At 38.3% G+C, this 16,752-nt stretch overlaps 1 protein-coding gene across 3 annotated transcripts in view; it reads left to right on the top strand.

The window, feature by feature from the left end:
- The window catches only part of mzt2b (mitotic spindle organizing protein 2B), a 36,835-nt gene that overhangs the window by 7,561 nt on the left and 12,522 nt on the right, over positions 1-16,752 (top strand). For 2 of the 3 annotated variants that reach the window (XM_072247635.1, XM_072247636.1), the window contains exon 3: positions 3,010-3,158. In XM_072247635.1, coding sequence (XP_072103736.1) covers positions 3,010-3,158 — 149 coding nt within the window. Of the gene's footprint in view, positions 1-3,009; positions 3,159-8,795; positions 8,979-16,752 lie in introns of all 3 variants that reach the window. The other variant, XM_072247637.1, reaches the window with a different exon arrangement.

Here is a 16,752-nt window from a genome sequence, read left to right as displayed (position 1 = left end):
TGGAGGTGTTGGACGTTTCAGAGAATTATGTGCTGGACATGGAGGCTGGTGGGGTGGTAGGTAAGGCCAAGAGGAACCCTATCCCTGGTAGTGTGGCGGGAGGATGGGGTAAGAGCAGACTTGCGTGAAACGGCAGTGTTGGTGGTGGAGAAAGGGAAGCTCCTTTCTTTGAAAAAGGAGGATATCTCCTTCGTTCTAGAATGAAAAGCCTCAACCTGAGAACAGATGCAGCAGAGACAGAGGAATTGAGCGAAAAGGATGGCGTTTTTGCAACTGGCAGGATGGGACGAAATATAGTCCAGGTAGCTGTGAGAGTCTGTTGGTTTATAATAGATATCGGTGGATAAGCTGTCTCTGGAGATAGAGACAGTGAGATCGAGAAAGGGAAGGGAAGTGTTGGAAATGGACCAGGTGAACCTGAGGGTAGGTGGCAAAGTGGGTGAAATCAACGAGTTCTGAAAAAGAAGATTTTGTTCAAGCATGAAACTTCCAAGTAAGGTGTTTACTACTTCTGTTTAGTATTCTGTAGCTGAGCTTAATGGCATATTTGTCTCCAAATCAGAAATTTGTGGTTCAAGTTTCCCTTTTAGAGATCTGAGTAAGTAACTTAGGTTGACGCTTCAGTGAGCATTGCTAAATAGTGTTGTAACTGTAATCTTAGTCACCCAAAGATACACTGAAACTGGTGATATAAAGGTCTTTATTCATCATGACAAGCAGGCATTTTCGTGTAGACTGTCTTGGTAGAGTTGCTCAAACTCAACGTACAAACAATTTTTATACCCTTAAGATCAAAGGTAACAGCAGATGATTCAATGCAATTTCAATAGTTATAATGACATTGTTTACTCCAATATTTTGGGTTTGACAACGCTTTCTTTGAGTTACATACCTACAGTTGGAGACACTCCTGAAAGTTCAAACAACTTTACTGGGATGAAGTAATTTATACAGATGGTCTAAAAGCTTCTGGGAACATAGTTCCAGACACCCAAAATTAAGGTTTTGAGTACTGTACACCATATCCCAACTGTTGTTAAATTAGCTATGCACTGACCTCAATTGATGTGCTAAGTGACAGTATTAGTCTGGTCTGCAAACTTTCTTGAACATCATAACCATGGTGCAAATAACAGCCAGTGTTGTGTGGTTTGATGAGGGTCAATTAGCATCCTCCATATCTTAGAATATATAATATGCTGGAGGAACTCACCAGGTCATGTGGCATCTAATAAACAAATAATTGACGTTTCAGGCCGAGATCCTGATGAAGGGTGTTGGTCTGAAACGTCAGCTATTTATTCCACTCCATAGATGCTGACTGCCTCCTGAGCTCCTCCATCATTTTGTGTGTGTTACTCTGTACCATCAGCATCTGCAGAATCAATTGTGCTTACCCATTGTCTTACATTTGGCTGATGCAGACCAGAACGTCTCATCGTCATTTCACATTGAAAATAATACCTCTTGAGCAGCCATCCCTTACTGTGGGCCAGCAGCTATGCTCTGTGGTCAGTGCTGTTTGTTTGCAATGCTGTCCTTTTACCTACAAACTGTTTACTGCTTGTGATTTACATTTAGAACTGAAGACTGATCCTTGCTTGAACTAATATCTGCTATATCCATTCAGCCCCACACACTGTACAGCTAGGTCTGGGCAGATGTGTATCTTAAATTTTTTTTTTGCATTGGTTCAATAAATGGCTAATAATCCTGTTTAACTTAATCCTATCCGTCTCTTTTCTGGTACTTTCAATTTAAATAATTTTCCTGGAGTCTTGGCCAATATTTGTTACTTAATCAACATTACTAATGCATATTGGATGTTCATGTATCTTATTTCCATTTATGGAATCTATATATATGCTATTTTTTGCTGTGTTTCCTATGTTACAGCAGTTTTAATTTTGTTATATAGACTGTTCTGGCTTTCCCCAACATTTTGAGGTGAAATGAGTTGCTTTCAATGTGTGAGAGGTCACATTTTCTTTATTCATTGAACACTTTCTCATCATTACAGTGACAGGAGCAGCCGTTAATTTTTCCAATGCATCCCACCCACCCCATTTCTTTTTGAATGCTATGTATTTTTATTTCTAATGGAGATTAACATGTCTTCTGTCACAGATGCTATCTCACTCATGTATTTCTATTTGATCATTTATCTTTTGCTTTCAGTAAATAAGTACTGTCCCTAAGCTAAATTACTGAGAAATCAATATGAGCAGAATTCCTATTTGCCTGCTATAGAATTCATTGTCTCTCTTAAGAGGCCTGATCATTGAGGGAGTTTAAGGAGGAGATTGACAGGTACCTAACTAGTCAGGGTATCAAGGGATATGGGGAAAAAGCCGGAAATTGGAACTAGATGGGTGAATAGTTTAGCTCATGGGGGAGCTGCAGAGCAGACTCGATGGGCCGAATGGCCTACTTCTGCTCCTTTGTCATGTGATCTTGTGAAGAACAAAAGCTGTAAATCTGAGTTTATTGTGAATCATGTCATTCTGCAAATAGCTCTTCAGTGTTGAGCCTATGCTGTTTAAATTGCATTATCTTGCTGTTTCCTCATGTTTGTAGTCATTCTAGTTTTTTCTTTGAAGTTACAGTAATCTCCATCATTCATGTGGAGTTTGTTTCAGAATGATACTTTTTTTCCAAAAGAAAGCATTGATTTTAATTTGCATGGCTTTATAATATGCCTTTCCACAAATGACTCCCACAGCTGGTCTTCACAAACTTAGTTCCACAAACCAATTTTTAATCTTTGAAATATTTGCCATTAATTTTTATATTAGTAGAGTGGACTTCATAATTGCTGTTATTTAGGTATGTTGTTCTGTATATTCTAATGACCTTTCCAGCATTTCATACCAAATAATCATGTTTATCTTTGTGATATTCCTTCAGATGAAACATTACGTAAGTAGAGAATTGGTGTATCTGTGCCTATTTATTGATTGTTGAAATGGTCTGGTTCCTCTAATGTCTGTTCTGCATTCTGACCATCAGAATAATTGTGGATCTGTTGAAGATGAATGTAGCTCCATTGGCAGTTTTCCAGATGCTGAAAGCTATGTGTGCAGGACACAAAATTGCAGAGGTATCCTCAGCTGAAACACCATCCACAACAACGCAGAGCAGTTTGGCAGACTCCAGAGGTAAGTAATGAACAATTGACTGATGGAAATGTTGCCCAAAGTAATTAGTATTGGACAAGCAATATATACTTTGCAGGTTTTCAAATTCAATTATTCACATATAGATTACATACTCCACAGTGATGTTGTTGAAATGTTGTAACGATTTATAGAATCTGAAGACCAACAGATTGAGACTAGTTTTATTGATGAAATGTTGAATTTATAACATGGTAAAATGCATTTAATCCACACGGTACCTGAAGAATGGGTCCAATTAATTTAAAAATCAGTTTTGATTAGATCAGTTCTTTCCTCTCGTCTGAATTTATTTAGATCTAACTCAAAAGGGAAAGAGATACATTTGCACCATTCGTGCTGTCAGCTTTATTCTAAATCTGAAAAGTACAACATATGTCTGTGATCACTGGCATAGTCAGTTCACTATGTAGGGTGTGCAGTTTGTGGAGAGATATTCTCTGAAAGGAGTGAAGTTGGAGTCAAAGTTTTCTCAAAACTAATCAGTTGCAGATTCCACTAATCAAAATTAAACCAGTAGAAGTAGCTCACAAGTACATTACCAAGCTCTCAGCCAGACAATGATGTGTGAAATAAAATATAGTTAAAGTAAAATAAACTTCAACATGGTAAAATTATTTTTAATGAACAACCCCAGCTCACAACATTTCTACCTTTTATCATAACTATCCTAATACTGACTCTGTTCCCCTCCTTACAAGATGTTAATTCATCTTGGAGAAAAGTTCACAGGTGCTGGGCACTTTATCTTCATTTATGCATCCCAGAGAATGAGTGCTGGAAGCCAAGACTGATTTTTCCTTTAATAGATGTTTGGTACTTTCCCTTAAGGGAGAATTAGTGGATGATTTTGCTTTCCTCCCTTACCTCCCTTACAGTTCGCCCGACACCAGCCCCCTAGGCCTGAGTCGACATAGAAGTAGTCCCTTACCCTCTCACTTCTGCCCTGCTTAAGACGGCGGAACAAATTTTTGCAGTTAGTGGGTCGTTATCTAAACCAGCTGACTCAACACAGATAGAGCATTGAAACAGGAACTTTTCAGAGTGGGACAGAATTTAACAGCAGGTGTCAGATGTAGCCTATTCAGCATTTTAAAGCTTGCTCTGCTTTTAATGTGATCATGGCCAATCAATATCCTGTTCCTGATTTCTTCTCAATCCCTTGATTTCTTTAGCTAATGGTTGTTTATCTAACTCCTTAGAAACATAGAAAATCTACAGCACAGTACAGGCCCTTCAGCCCACAAAACTGTGCCAAATATATCCTTACTTAGAACTACCTAGGCTTACCCATAGCCCTCTATTTTTCTAAGCATGTATCTATCCAGGAGTCTCTTAAAAGACCCTATCGTTTCCGCCTCCACCACTGCCGCTGGCAGCCTATTCTACACATTCACCACTCTCTGCATAAAAAAACTTGCCACTGACATCTCGTTACCTACTTTCAAGCACCTTAAAACTATGCCCTCTCATGCTAGCCATTTCAGCCCTGAGAAAAAGCCTCTGACTACCCACATGATCATGCCTGTCATCACCTTCTACACCTCTATCAGATCAACTCTCATCCTCGTGGCGCTCCAAGGAGAAAATGCCAAGTTCACTCAACCTATTTTCATAAGGCATGCTCCCCAATCCAGGCAACATCCTTGTAAATTTCCTCAGCACCTTTTCTATGGTTTCTACTTCCTTCCTGTAGTGAGGTGACCAAAATTGAGCACAGTACTCCAAGTGGGGTCTGACCAGGGACCTATACAGCTGCAACATTACCTCTTGGCTCTTAAACTCAATCCCATGGTTGATGAAGGCCAATGCACAATATGCCTTCTTGATCAGAGAGTCAACCTGCATAGCAGCTCTGAGTGTCCTATGATCTTGGACCCCAAGATCCCTGTGATCCTCCACACTGCCAAGAGTCTTACCATTAATGCTGTATTCTGCCATCATATTTGACCTACCAAAATGAACCACCTCACACTTATCTGGGTTGAACTCCATCTGCCACTTCTCAGCCCAGTCTTGCATCCTATTAATGTCCCGCTATAACCTCTGACAGCCCTCCACACTATCCATAACACCCCCAACCTTTGTGTCATCAGCAAATCCCTCCACTTCCTCATCTAGGTCATTTATAAAATCACAAACAGTAGGGGTCCCGGAACAGATCCCTGAGGCACACCACTGGTCACCAACCTCTATGCAGAATATGACCCGTCTACAACCACTCTTCACCTTCTGTGGGCAAGCCAGTTCTGGATCCACAAAACAATGTCCCCTTGGATCCCATGCCTCCTTACTTCCTCAATAAGCCTTGCATGGGGTAGCTTATCAAATGCCTTGCTGAAATCCATATACACTACATCTACGGCTCTACCTTCATCAATGTGTTTAGTCACATTGTATATATTTAATAATTTTGCCTCAAACTAGCTTTTGTAATGGAGAATTCTAGAGATTCACCTCTTCTTTGGCTGAAGAATTTTCCCTTCATCTTAGTCCTAAATGGCTTACCCTGTACGCTTAAGCTATATCCCTTGGTTTTGAATATCTCCATCATAGAAATATCTTTCCTATCTCTGCAGTCTTATTGGAATTTTAGAAGGCTAAACCAAAGTAAAATTTCTTTACAGCAGTTAACTTTGTGCTACTATTGATTTATACTTTTGCTATTAGAGAAAGTTAGCCCCAGGTGGTTAGAATGCAAATGGAGTCACTCTTCAGAATTGCTGATGTTTTTATTATTTGATAATATCATGATTTATAATGCAGTTTTTAAAAACGATTTCTGCTCAAAATTCAGAATAAAACTATTTATTAATGCATAAAGCCTGTTTTTTTCCCCTGGGTTACAGCTTCAATTTACTTGGCATGATTGTACAGAAGTCTAACATATTAGGGATCTAATAGCACACAACTGTCTGTATTTGTTCATATAGCACTATTGTTGAAAACAGTCGTGTTTTAGCAGGGAAGAAGAATAATCCTCTTGCTCGGACATAGCCTGAAAATACAGTTGTCAGATTGCATAATAAATTGCACAATGCTGGTTTCATCTGGGTAGATATCTGGTGATTTCCCAGAGGGAGTAAAAACTGATCTTGTTGTCTGAGGGAGGCATTTACACAGGTCATGGCCCAAGTTTGCTCTGCACCCAACTATCGGCTGGAATATGGTATATCACTTAGAGAGATATAAGGCTAGGAAGAATTTTAAGTCTAAAGTTACATTTCCTTCCACCTCTCCCCATATACTCTTAAAAATATATTTCAGTTTGTTTAAGTTGTCCAAATCGCATGGTGTGTAAACATCACCTGCAGCTTTAAGTAACCATTGCTAAAAATAGTTAAACTCAGCAAATTAGTACGGACTTAAAATTAAAATAATGTCTAAAATAAAACTTCAATATCCAAACATTTCCAATGACAAATACCCGATGAAATAAAACTGTGTTCAAAATAATGTCCGATGTTGGGTATCACAGGATATTCACAAACATCTTTTAATACCCTGCAATCACAAAAGATAACAATGGAACATGTGCATTATCCAGGCTATACAATTGTGGCCACCGCCAAAAAGAGACATCCAGCAAAGCATTCTTTCCCTCAAGTGCAGATCTTGTTTTGAATTGAGATTAGTTGGAAAAAGTTTTATTTTCTGATTAAATTTCTGATCTTGATTAGTTCTATCAAAGGAACACTCTTTCTTTAAAACATCTATTTATTTAATGTCTTCATGAAGGGCACACTTGTTACTTTGTCATGATGGTTGGGCAGGATTCCTCCATTAACAGCTAGACATTTGCTTTTCATTATGTTATTTGATAGTTTCCAAGAAGAGACTGTATTTTAAAATATATTGTTCTTGAATACTCATTATAAAAGGTTTCAGGGAACATTGGTTACTCCTGCTGTAAAGTATTTCCATATAATAGCCAAATAGATACTGATTAGGGATCAGATGCTGATGTTTAGTGGTCAGCTAGCCCACCAAAACACATTATTCAACTTGCATGAGTATGGTTTGAGTTTGATGCCAGTGGCCAATGTCTTTTGTATCTGCAGCTGCAGAAATTTAGTCTCTTTTTTTCCCTTTGTATATTCTTTTTTGTCCAACCAGTGCATCTATTTTTAAGCTGCTATTAAAACACCACAGGAATTTAGGTCAGATTTCTGCTATGGAGGTTGAGGGGAAGGTAATTGAAGGCTTTTTTCTCACAGTTCTATCATTATGAACCAAAGTACCCTGAAAATTTCACTGATCGCGTAGTGCTATTTTCAATCAACATCTTCTGCTGTTGTGAATGTTTTGGTGTTGAAGAGCGTATGGATTTGAATTATATCAGAGAGAGTAATGTATCTTTATTTTAATAAGTTTTCTTAATATATAGTTGGTCTTCCTAGAATCATTACCTCAAGGCAGAAAAATGCAAAGCTTTAATTTACATAACAACTAAACATTTTTAGAAATGGAACTGAATAATGGTGTCATTAGTTAAATTTCAAATGGATTGTTTTCTGAGCTAGGTTGTGAAATGAGGCATTGTTTATGGCCAGGTGAAACCTAGCACATGGTGTCCATTCTCCTATTTTCTGTGCAAATTCTGCATTTGTTTGTATTGTCTCTCTTCCCTGCCCATCCCAGAAGCTCCCCTCCTCATTCTCTTGCTTTTCTGAACAGCTTCAGGTAAGATGTACACCTCTATTGTTGGACTAGTGTTGTTTCAATGGTATGTTCAATAATAACTACAGACGTTTGGCTGTGTTTTACAGAAAAACAGATACTATTGCAAATTGCAGGTTTTTTGTAAAATTGGCACTATGGAGGTGGTATGAGAATTTAGTAGGGGTAGAGATACCACAATCAAGTTTGAAGTATTTTATCGCATATTAATTTTGGATGTATTTGGCCCTATTGTGTAATAAGCTTGACACACAGACTCACTAAGTATATTTTACCAGGTCCTCTGAGAAATCTCATTGTAACAAAATGAGAATTCGGTAGTGCAAATAAAAACCTTGCATAATTTAATCGTAATATGTGAAGTGTAAAGAATAAGTCTTTCTGTTAGGTTTTCATTTAAGAAATACAAATATCCTTCTCCATACTTAATTGGTACTGAGTTTTAGTTCCAAAACACTCCCACTTGCTCTTCACTTTCACTCATTCTCATTCACTGTCTCTGTCTCTCTCATCCTCATTCACTCTCGCTCTCACTCATTCTCTCATTTGCACTCGCATTGGGTCTTGTGTGCTCTCTTGCTCATTCATGCATTTTCATATTCTCTCACTCACCCTTTAGGGAAATTACTTTAATGGGTAGTAGTCCTTATTTTTATATAAGCTATTACAGAATGCAATCCATTCCCCTGAAGATGATGCATGTAAATAAATTTCCAAACAAAATATAAAATTGAGGAAATTTTAAACTACTTCATTACTCTTTCTAAGTAGTTTTCATGTTGGTTGTCAGTGGTGACTTTTAAGCCCAAAGACCAGTTTGAGCTAAATTCTTCATGAAAGGTCAACCTGAGTTTGTATCTTTACATTGAACTAAGTTTCTGTACCTCTCTCCATCTTGTCTTTTTTAATGTATTCTCATATCTTTCCTCTTTGAACTAGAACATTCGTTTATCTCCGCAAAGAGCAGTAAAATCCCAGCACTCTCCTTTTCTTCTGCCCTTCGATCTCCAAGACTGGGCACTAAGATTGTGGTCTACAGCCCTGCTGACGCTTGCTCACCTCTCTCTCAAGGTCCCCCTGGTTCCTTCCAGTTTTCTTGCTGCCTGTTCTCGCCCTTCTCAGGTTGCGTTTATTAGTTTATCTGCTGGGTTCCTGTACAGTCAACGATTGCACCAGGAGCGAGATTACCTTCTGAAAGCTTTTACACTGCATGGCTTTTAAAGCTTTGTGCCTGCACCTCGTATTAGATTAATTTAACAACTGGATATGTATCTTCCTTTGACCAAGTTATTTCCTTTTGATTGCACTCATGATTAGATGGAAGCTATATTTAGAGAATGTCATTTACTTGTACTAGACCTTTGCCAAAAAGCAGGCTGTATCTGGAGATGGTTATGTAGGTTTGGGTAACTTCAAGTAAGAGGCTGGTAGACTATCCTGCAGAATTTAATTGAAAGGCTCCGCCATGTGAAATTCCTTTGCCGGAGTGGCAGATAGCCTAGAGGCCTTATAGGTCGGGCTATTTCAAAAGGTCAAAGCCCAGAGGAAAGATGTTTGAGAATAAGAGAGATGTGGCAATTCATGGTATCCATGTGACAGAGTTGGTGGGAGCTGGGTGATGAGTGTCAGAAAGCATTTCATTTTGGGATATGTCCCTGTATCTGAGATTGTTCAACTGCAAGTCTGAACAGTGGAGGTGGAGTGATAATTACTGATAAAGACCATGATCTGTAGTACAACAAAAACTAATCATACACCTGACAATTCAACATACCACAAGCGCTCTCTCTGACCCTAATAAAGGGACAGAGGGGTGTAACACTGAGAGGGGAGACTAACAAGACAAAAAAGGATATTTGCTGATCTACAGTGTTGAAGTCTGCTGCATCACTTTGTTCATTCTAAGTTCTCCAACTCAAGAATTGACAACAAACTCTACCACACCAACAACCCCAGTCAGTCTGGATTGGCAAAAACATCTCCTTCATAATCTCCATCAACACAGGAGCACCACAGGGATGTGTGTTCAGCCCCTTGCTCTACTCGCCTTACACCTATGATTGTGTGGCTAAGTACAGCTCCAACACCATATACAAGTTTGCTGATGACACCACTGTTATGGGCTGCATCAAAGGTGGCGATGAATCAGCATACAGGAGGGAGATTGAAAATTTGGCTGAGTGGTGCTAAAACAACAACCTCTCGCTCAATGTTAATAAGACAAAGGAACTAATTGTAGACTTCAGGAGAGGGAAACCAGAGGTCCATGAATGCGTAATCATCGGAAGAACAGATGTGGAGAGGGTCAGTACCTTTAAATTCCTGGATGTCACTATCTCAGAAGACCTGTCCTGGATCCATCATATAAATATAATTGCGAAGAATGCATGACAGGGCTTGTACTTTCTCAGGAGTCTGTGGAGGTTCGGCAAGTCATCAAAAACCTTGGCAAATTTCAATAGATGTGTGGTGGAAAGTGTGCTGACTGGCTGCATTACAACCTGGTATGGGTACACCAATGCCTTTGGGAGCAGAAAATCCTACTAAAGCTGGTGGATTCAGCCCAGTACATCGCAGGTAAAACCCTCCCAACCATTGAGCACATCTACATGAAACGTTGCTGTGGAAAAGCAGCATCCACTATCAAAGATCCTGACCACCCAGGCCATGCTCTTTTCTCACTGCTGCCATTAGGTAGAAGGCACAGGTGCCTCAGTAATCACCCTCAACCATCAGGCTCTTGAACAAAAGGGGATAGCTACACTCATTTAAGGACTGTTTTATCTTGTTGCTTTATGCTTGTTATTTATTTATATCTGCAATTACATTGTTGTTCATTAACTTATGTCTGCAGGAAAAAGAATCTTAGGGTTGTATGTGGTGACATGTATGTACTCTGATAATAAACAAAGTTAACTCTTACTTTGAGAAAGAGAGATTGAAACAAAACAATTAAAATTAAAAAGAATTAATTGAGGTGTATGAATAGGAGTCAAGGCGTACTTTGCAGGAAGGACCTATTTTCCATAGCAGAGTAATCATTGACTAAGGAAGGAATTGAAGTTGGTCACTAAAATGATTAGAGGGAAATTGAGGGTAATTTTTTCATCCAAAAAATAGTGGAGTCTGGACATTAATGCATGAAATAATAATTGGTGTAGAGGCACTCATTATAACTGAAAGCTATCCTGATGAGCACTTGGAGAGGTATATCCTACAAGGAAATTAAATAATAGCTGGTAAATGATATTAACCTAAGTTCCTTTTTTAAGCTTGCAGGATGTAATGGACTGAATTGCCTATTTAATATGCTGTAAATATTGAGGATTTTATGGGTATTAAGTCAGGGATGAGTTTGCATCTGCTTTGACTCTAAAGCATCTGGTTGTAATCTGCTCATTTAGTATGGGCAGGGATCAAGATTACTTAAAAAGTTCGAAGCAAATTTATTATCTAAGTACATATATGTCACCACATACAAACCTGAGATTCATTTACTTGCAGGCATACACAGTAAACCCAAAAAGCCCAATAGAATCAGTGAAAGACTGCACCCAACAGAACGGACAAATAATCAATGTGCAAAAGACAACAAATTGTGCAAATACAAAAGAAAAGAAAATAATAATAGTAATAAATAAATAAGCAATGAATATCAAGAACATGAGATGAAGAGTTCTTGAAAGTGAGTTATGGAGGTTATGGAAAAATTCAATAATGAGGTGAATGAAGTTGATTGAAGTTATCCTCTATGGTTCAAGAGCCCGATGTAAGAGGGGTAATAACTGTTCCTCAACCTGTTGGTGTTGGTCCTGAGGCTCCTGTATCTTCCTGATGAAAGCAGCAAGAAGAGAGCATGGCCTGGATGGTGGGGGCCCCTGATGATGGATGCTACTTTTCTGCAACAACGTTCCATGTAGGTTTGCTCAATGGTGAAAAGGGCTTTACCCGTGTTGGACTGAGCTACATCCAGTACTATTTTTTAGAATTTTCACAACTTTGCAAACTTCTAACAAAGTGGGGGCACTGCCCAGCGTTTCTTTGAAATGATGATCAAGGAATTTAAAGTTGCTGACCCTCTCCACCTCTGATCCCCTGATGAAAATTGGCTCATGAAAATTTGGTTTTCTCCTTTTGAAGTCAATAATCCAGTTCCTTGGTCTTGGTGACATTGAGGGAGAGGTTGTTGTTGTGGTACCACTCAGCCAGATTTTCAGCCTCCCTCCTCTGTGCTGATTCATCACCACCTTTGACTCGGCCAACGACAGTGGTGTGGTTGGCAAACTTAAATATGGCACTGGAGCTGTGCTTAGCCTCTCAGTCATAAGTACGTTATAAAGTGAGTAGTTCAGGGGGCGAAGCACACAGAATTGTGGTGCACCAATGCTGATGGAGATTGTGGAGGTGATGTTTATGCCAATTGGAACTGACTATGGCTTTAAGTGAAGAGATCAAGGATCCAATTGCACGAGGAAGTACTGAGGCCGTGGTCATTAAGCTTATTGTTTAGTTGTGAGAGGAGGATAGTATTGAATGCTGAGCCATAATTAACAAATCCTGATGTATACTTCTTCATTGTCCAAATGTTCCAGGGTTAAGTGAAGAGCCAATGAAATGACATCTACTGTGGATCTGTTGTGCTATTTGGCATATTGAAGCAGATCCAGATTGTTTCTGTCAGGAATTGATACGTTTTATTGCCAACTTTTCATAGCACTTCGTCACAGTGGATGTAAGTGCTACTGGATGATAGTCATTGAGGCAGGTTACCATGTTGTTCTTGGACACCAGTATAACTGAAGTCTACTTAAAGCAGGTGGGGTACCTCACTGCCAAAGTGAGAGGTTAAAGATACTGGTGAACACTCAAGCCATTTGATCAGCACAAGTCTTTAGTAATCAGCCAGAGTTTTGACAATATTGTGGGTAAATATTGTATTATGCAAAGAGTTGTAAATGGTATTAATAATGGATCTAAAGTAAAGTTCCTGAATATTTTGTAAGTCTATTCCTAGATCATTTAGATTTTTATTGCTTTAAAGAACTAGCAGATGCCTCAATTTGTCCACATTTCAAAATTGTAGGTTGCTAATTGTAATAAGGCTGAGATTACAAACAATACAGATTACTTAGAGGTAAAATATATTACCTCAAGGTGATTGAATTGAGGGAATTGGGTTGCAGTTTTTTAGCTCAATTTATTTGACTTCTTACATAGTAAATAATATGAGAAATTCAGTTTGTGTATTATAAAGTGAATGGAGTGATTAATTTGCTTTAACAGTTACAAACCTGGATTAGCTACTTTGGGAAATGTTATTCAGGTAGGATTTTGGATCCAAAGATTAATATTTAAGTGCAGTATATTTTAAATTGTGAACTCCAAAGAGATTCACTCTTCGATTCTGTGTACAGGCAACTCCTGTGTTATGGATGTTTGGGTGACTGGAATTTGCCCTTAGAAAATTAAGAAAATGTTGATAAATGGAATAAATTTCATTCTGATGAGAATGAAGTGGAGATAAAATGTAAATAAATAAGTACAATTTTTTCAGCTCGCATTTCTTAACACATGCATGGATGGCTCTTTCATTATGCAAAATAGACCATTTTCAATTAACGCAGCACCCCCTCCCTGTCATGCAGATGTTGCCTGTACTGTATTTTTCGAGAGGGCAGAATGTGCTGTGATCTATCCCCAGCATGCAAAACATAAGACGTTAATATTAGACCATAACAATACAGGCATCGTCATAACACCTTGCTGTTCCACACACCTTTCTGTCAGAAAATGATAGTTTTGTTGTGTATCAATTTTTTGCTGATATATGTGATCTTATGCCAAAAAAAAAGCAGAAGATCACATATTTTTGAATTTCTTCACTCCTTTTCAATGAATCCAATAATTATTGGAACTGGTCCAATAATTCTTCTCAATTCTGTAGAATATATTGAAGATTACAGCATTCAATGAAGGAATTTGAATGTTTGACTACAGAAATCAAAGTCTTCAAGATTTTGCTTTCATATTAAGAAGTTTTGAGTTCTTAATGTTTTACGATAAAGCACATTGTAATTCACTCAATACTAATATTCAGGGTAGAATCAACACTGACCTGGTATTATTCATGTTGTGTTTTATCCCATGATGCTTTATTTTATTTGCTCAATATTTTCTTTTAGTCTAATGCCAAATGTTTTTTTTATAAATCTGATTGCTCTACAATAACATTTCTATTAATATTTGCTGTTATAACCAAAATGTAATATATATCTCTTAGATTCAAGATCTGGATGTAACAAGACTTAAAATTTAGTCTTCAATGGTACAGTCCAATATGTATAATAATTAAGTGCTTTGATTTTTGACATATTCTACTTACTCAAGCAGATGCAACCGTGGTTCTTGTCACAGAACCCTGGAAATTAGCTTTTATTCGTAAAGGGGTACATGGATAAAGATAAGGATAATGCAGAAATATATCCAGGTATCTTGATGGTCTTAGTACTAAATACAGTATGTATAGTTGATCACAGGTCTGATATTAAAGCACAAAGAAGGGCATGTAAAACAGTGAAACAACTTGGAGGGAATTGCAGTAAAAGTTTACTGTACCTCAGTTATGCCCATTCCTATTTGCCAAGGCACAAGTATTCAAATACTGGAGGAATAAGAGAAAAGGACTACAAGATTAATGTCAGTAAAACAACTGAAGGGTGGCATTTGAGAAGCAGCTTAGTGGAGGTATACACTATAAGAGGAATATTGAATGTTACTTTATCGAGCCACAGATTCAAACTAACAATCTTGTGACTTTTAAATGTGAAAAGAAGTTCTGTCAGTGACTTTCAGGTATAAACAATTGGGTAATAAGTAATAGCTGAGTAATGTTGAACTGAACAATTTTTTTAACAAACCATGTTTATTTCAAATTTTAAAAGGCTTCAAGTTGATACGTTCCAATAATAATTAAAACAAAGATGAAGCAATGATGAGACTTCTGGTTCCTGGTGCGATCTGACTGTCTCTTTCAGAGAGCGTTGTTGGTTGGGAAATAGTTGATCTTAAGGGTTGGAATTTTCTTGGTACCTAGATGTATGAAAAGATTTAGTGCTGCACAAATACCCATTTTACAAGAACTAACTCACTAATCCTAATGTTCTTGAGCCTCCATTTTAATGGTAATACAACAATGCAGTAATTCAATATTACCAATTAATCTCATTAGAAATATGAAATGGATTGTTGTATTAATGTGAATATTGAGGTATTGTTATCTCCTTTAAAGCATTGAGATAAACTGTGAATGTAAAAAAAAGATCTACGTGATATTGGCCCATTAGGATTTTGAGATTAAATCATTCATTCATCTAATCATTCATGGAGAATTATTTGTTCTGATGCTTCACATAATTATTTACAAACCTGCTTATTTACTGCTTTGAATGCAATGCGAGTTAAGGGACTTAGCCTCAGATTCTCATTCATAAACAAAATGAAATTATTATTATGTAGATGAGCTTGTGAAAGAGGATTTATTTATGGTGAGTGGAATGATGAAATTGAAAATTCTGGACAGAAACTTAATAATTAAGAATAGTCATATTAATTTTTCCACCTGAGTCACTGTGAGTCATTAGAATAGCAAGAATCCTGAATCTTTTAAGATCTCTTCAAACCATTATTAAATTGGTTCTTCAGTATTGCACTTAAGGCTGTAAAGAAGCTTCAGTTTTTTCATTGCTTAATGAATGTCTCAATCAAAGCAGCCACTCACTGGATCTTTAATGTTTGGAGCTCCTAATTACTGTTGCCCTTTGATTCTGAGCCTTGCCAGATATGAATTTATAATCTGACAAGTGGTCACAATGACAGCTAAAGGTTCAGTTTAACCAAGTACATTGTGATATTAATTTGTTGTCTTAGATTTCCTTCAAGGTGGCTTGGGAGATTTGAGCTTTTAAGTTTTTTTTAAACAGACTAGTACTGACAATGTATTGCAGTGACACAGTTGGTAGTGCGCTGATGAAGGGTGCTACCTCTGCTTTCTTCATCTCACTGATTAGTTCTTCAGTGAAAGTCTCATTGGTAGCGTTCATCCTGAGATACTTCTGATGCAGGTATCCAGGATTCTGCCTGCATCAGATTTTCCTTTTGTGAGAACACTGCACAACCTTATTAGTTTGCACTCATTGAGTTGTGGAATGTAATCTCAACTTATTCCTTTCCTGCTAGTTTCCAATTTGCCTGAGAATTTTTCTGGATAAGTTTCTTCCGAACACCAAAGGTGATATGGAAACATTAAATAGTGCTGCTGGGCCCCACAGTTCCCCTTCCCCCAGCACCACTCTCCAACCCTGGGTCTCCACCATCACCTCTTGGTCCTTGAAACCTCCAACTTTTTCCCACCCCACCTTTTCTGAACCCCTCCAACCCTCCCTTCTCCTCAGGTGCCACCAACTCCCATTCCCCCTCTGATCCCAGCCCTAATCCTTGCCATGTCTTCACCATTCCCTCCAACCTTCCCCTCTCTGGGGCAGAACATTCTGTTCTCAGCAAGGGCCTTACCTTTGTACTCCTTTGCCAGCAGCTCAGTGAGTTCTGCGCCCACCACAACACTAAGCTCTTTTTCTATCACCTCTTTCTTCAAGCTCACTTCTTTGGCAAGAATTCCACAGCCCGCACTGATGGCCCCTTCTCCCATCTACAACTCTCCTCCTCTTCTTGGACACCCCACCCTGGTTCTGTACCTGATGTGGATCTTTTCATCTCAAATTGTCAACAAGACATCAACTGTCTCGACTTCAGCATTCCTTTCTCCTTCTCGAACCTTACCCCCTCTCAACGCATTGCCCTCCACTCTTTCCACACCAATCTTACCATCAAACCCACAAAC

This window comes from Mobula birostris, chromosome 31, assembly GCF_030028105.1.
Source record: "Mobula birostris isolate sMobBir1 chromosome 31, sMobBir1.hap1, whole genome shotgun sequence".
Taxonomy (NCBI): domain Eukaryota; kingdom Metazoa; phylum Chordata; class Chondrichthyes; order Myliobatiformes; family Myliobatidae; genus Mobula; species Mobula birostris.
Note: the sequence above shows the minus strand (reverse complement) of the source record. Positions and strands in the feature narration are given on the sequence as shown.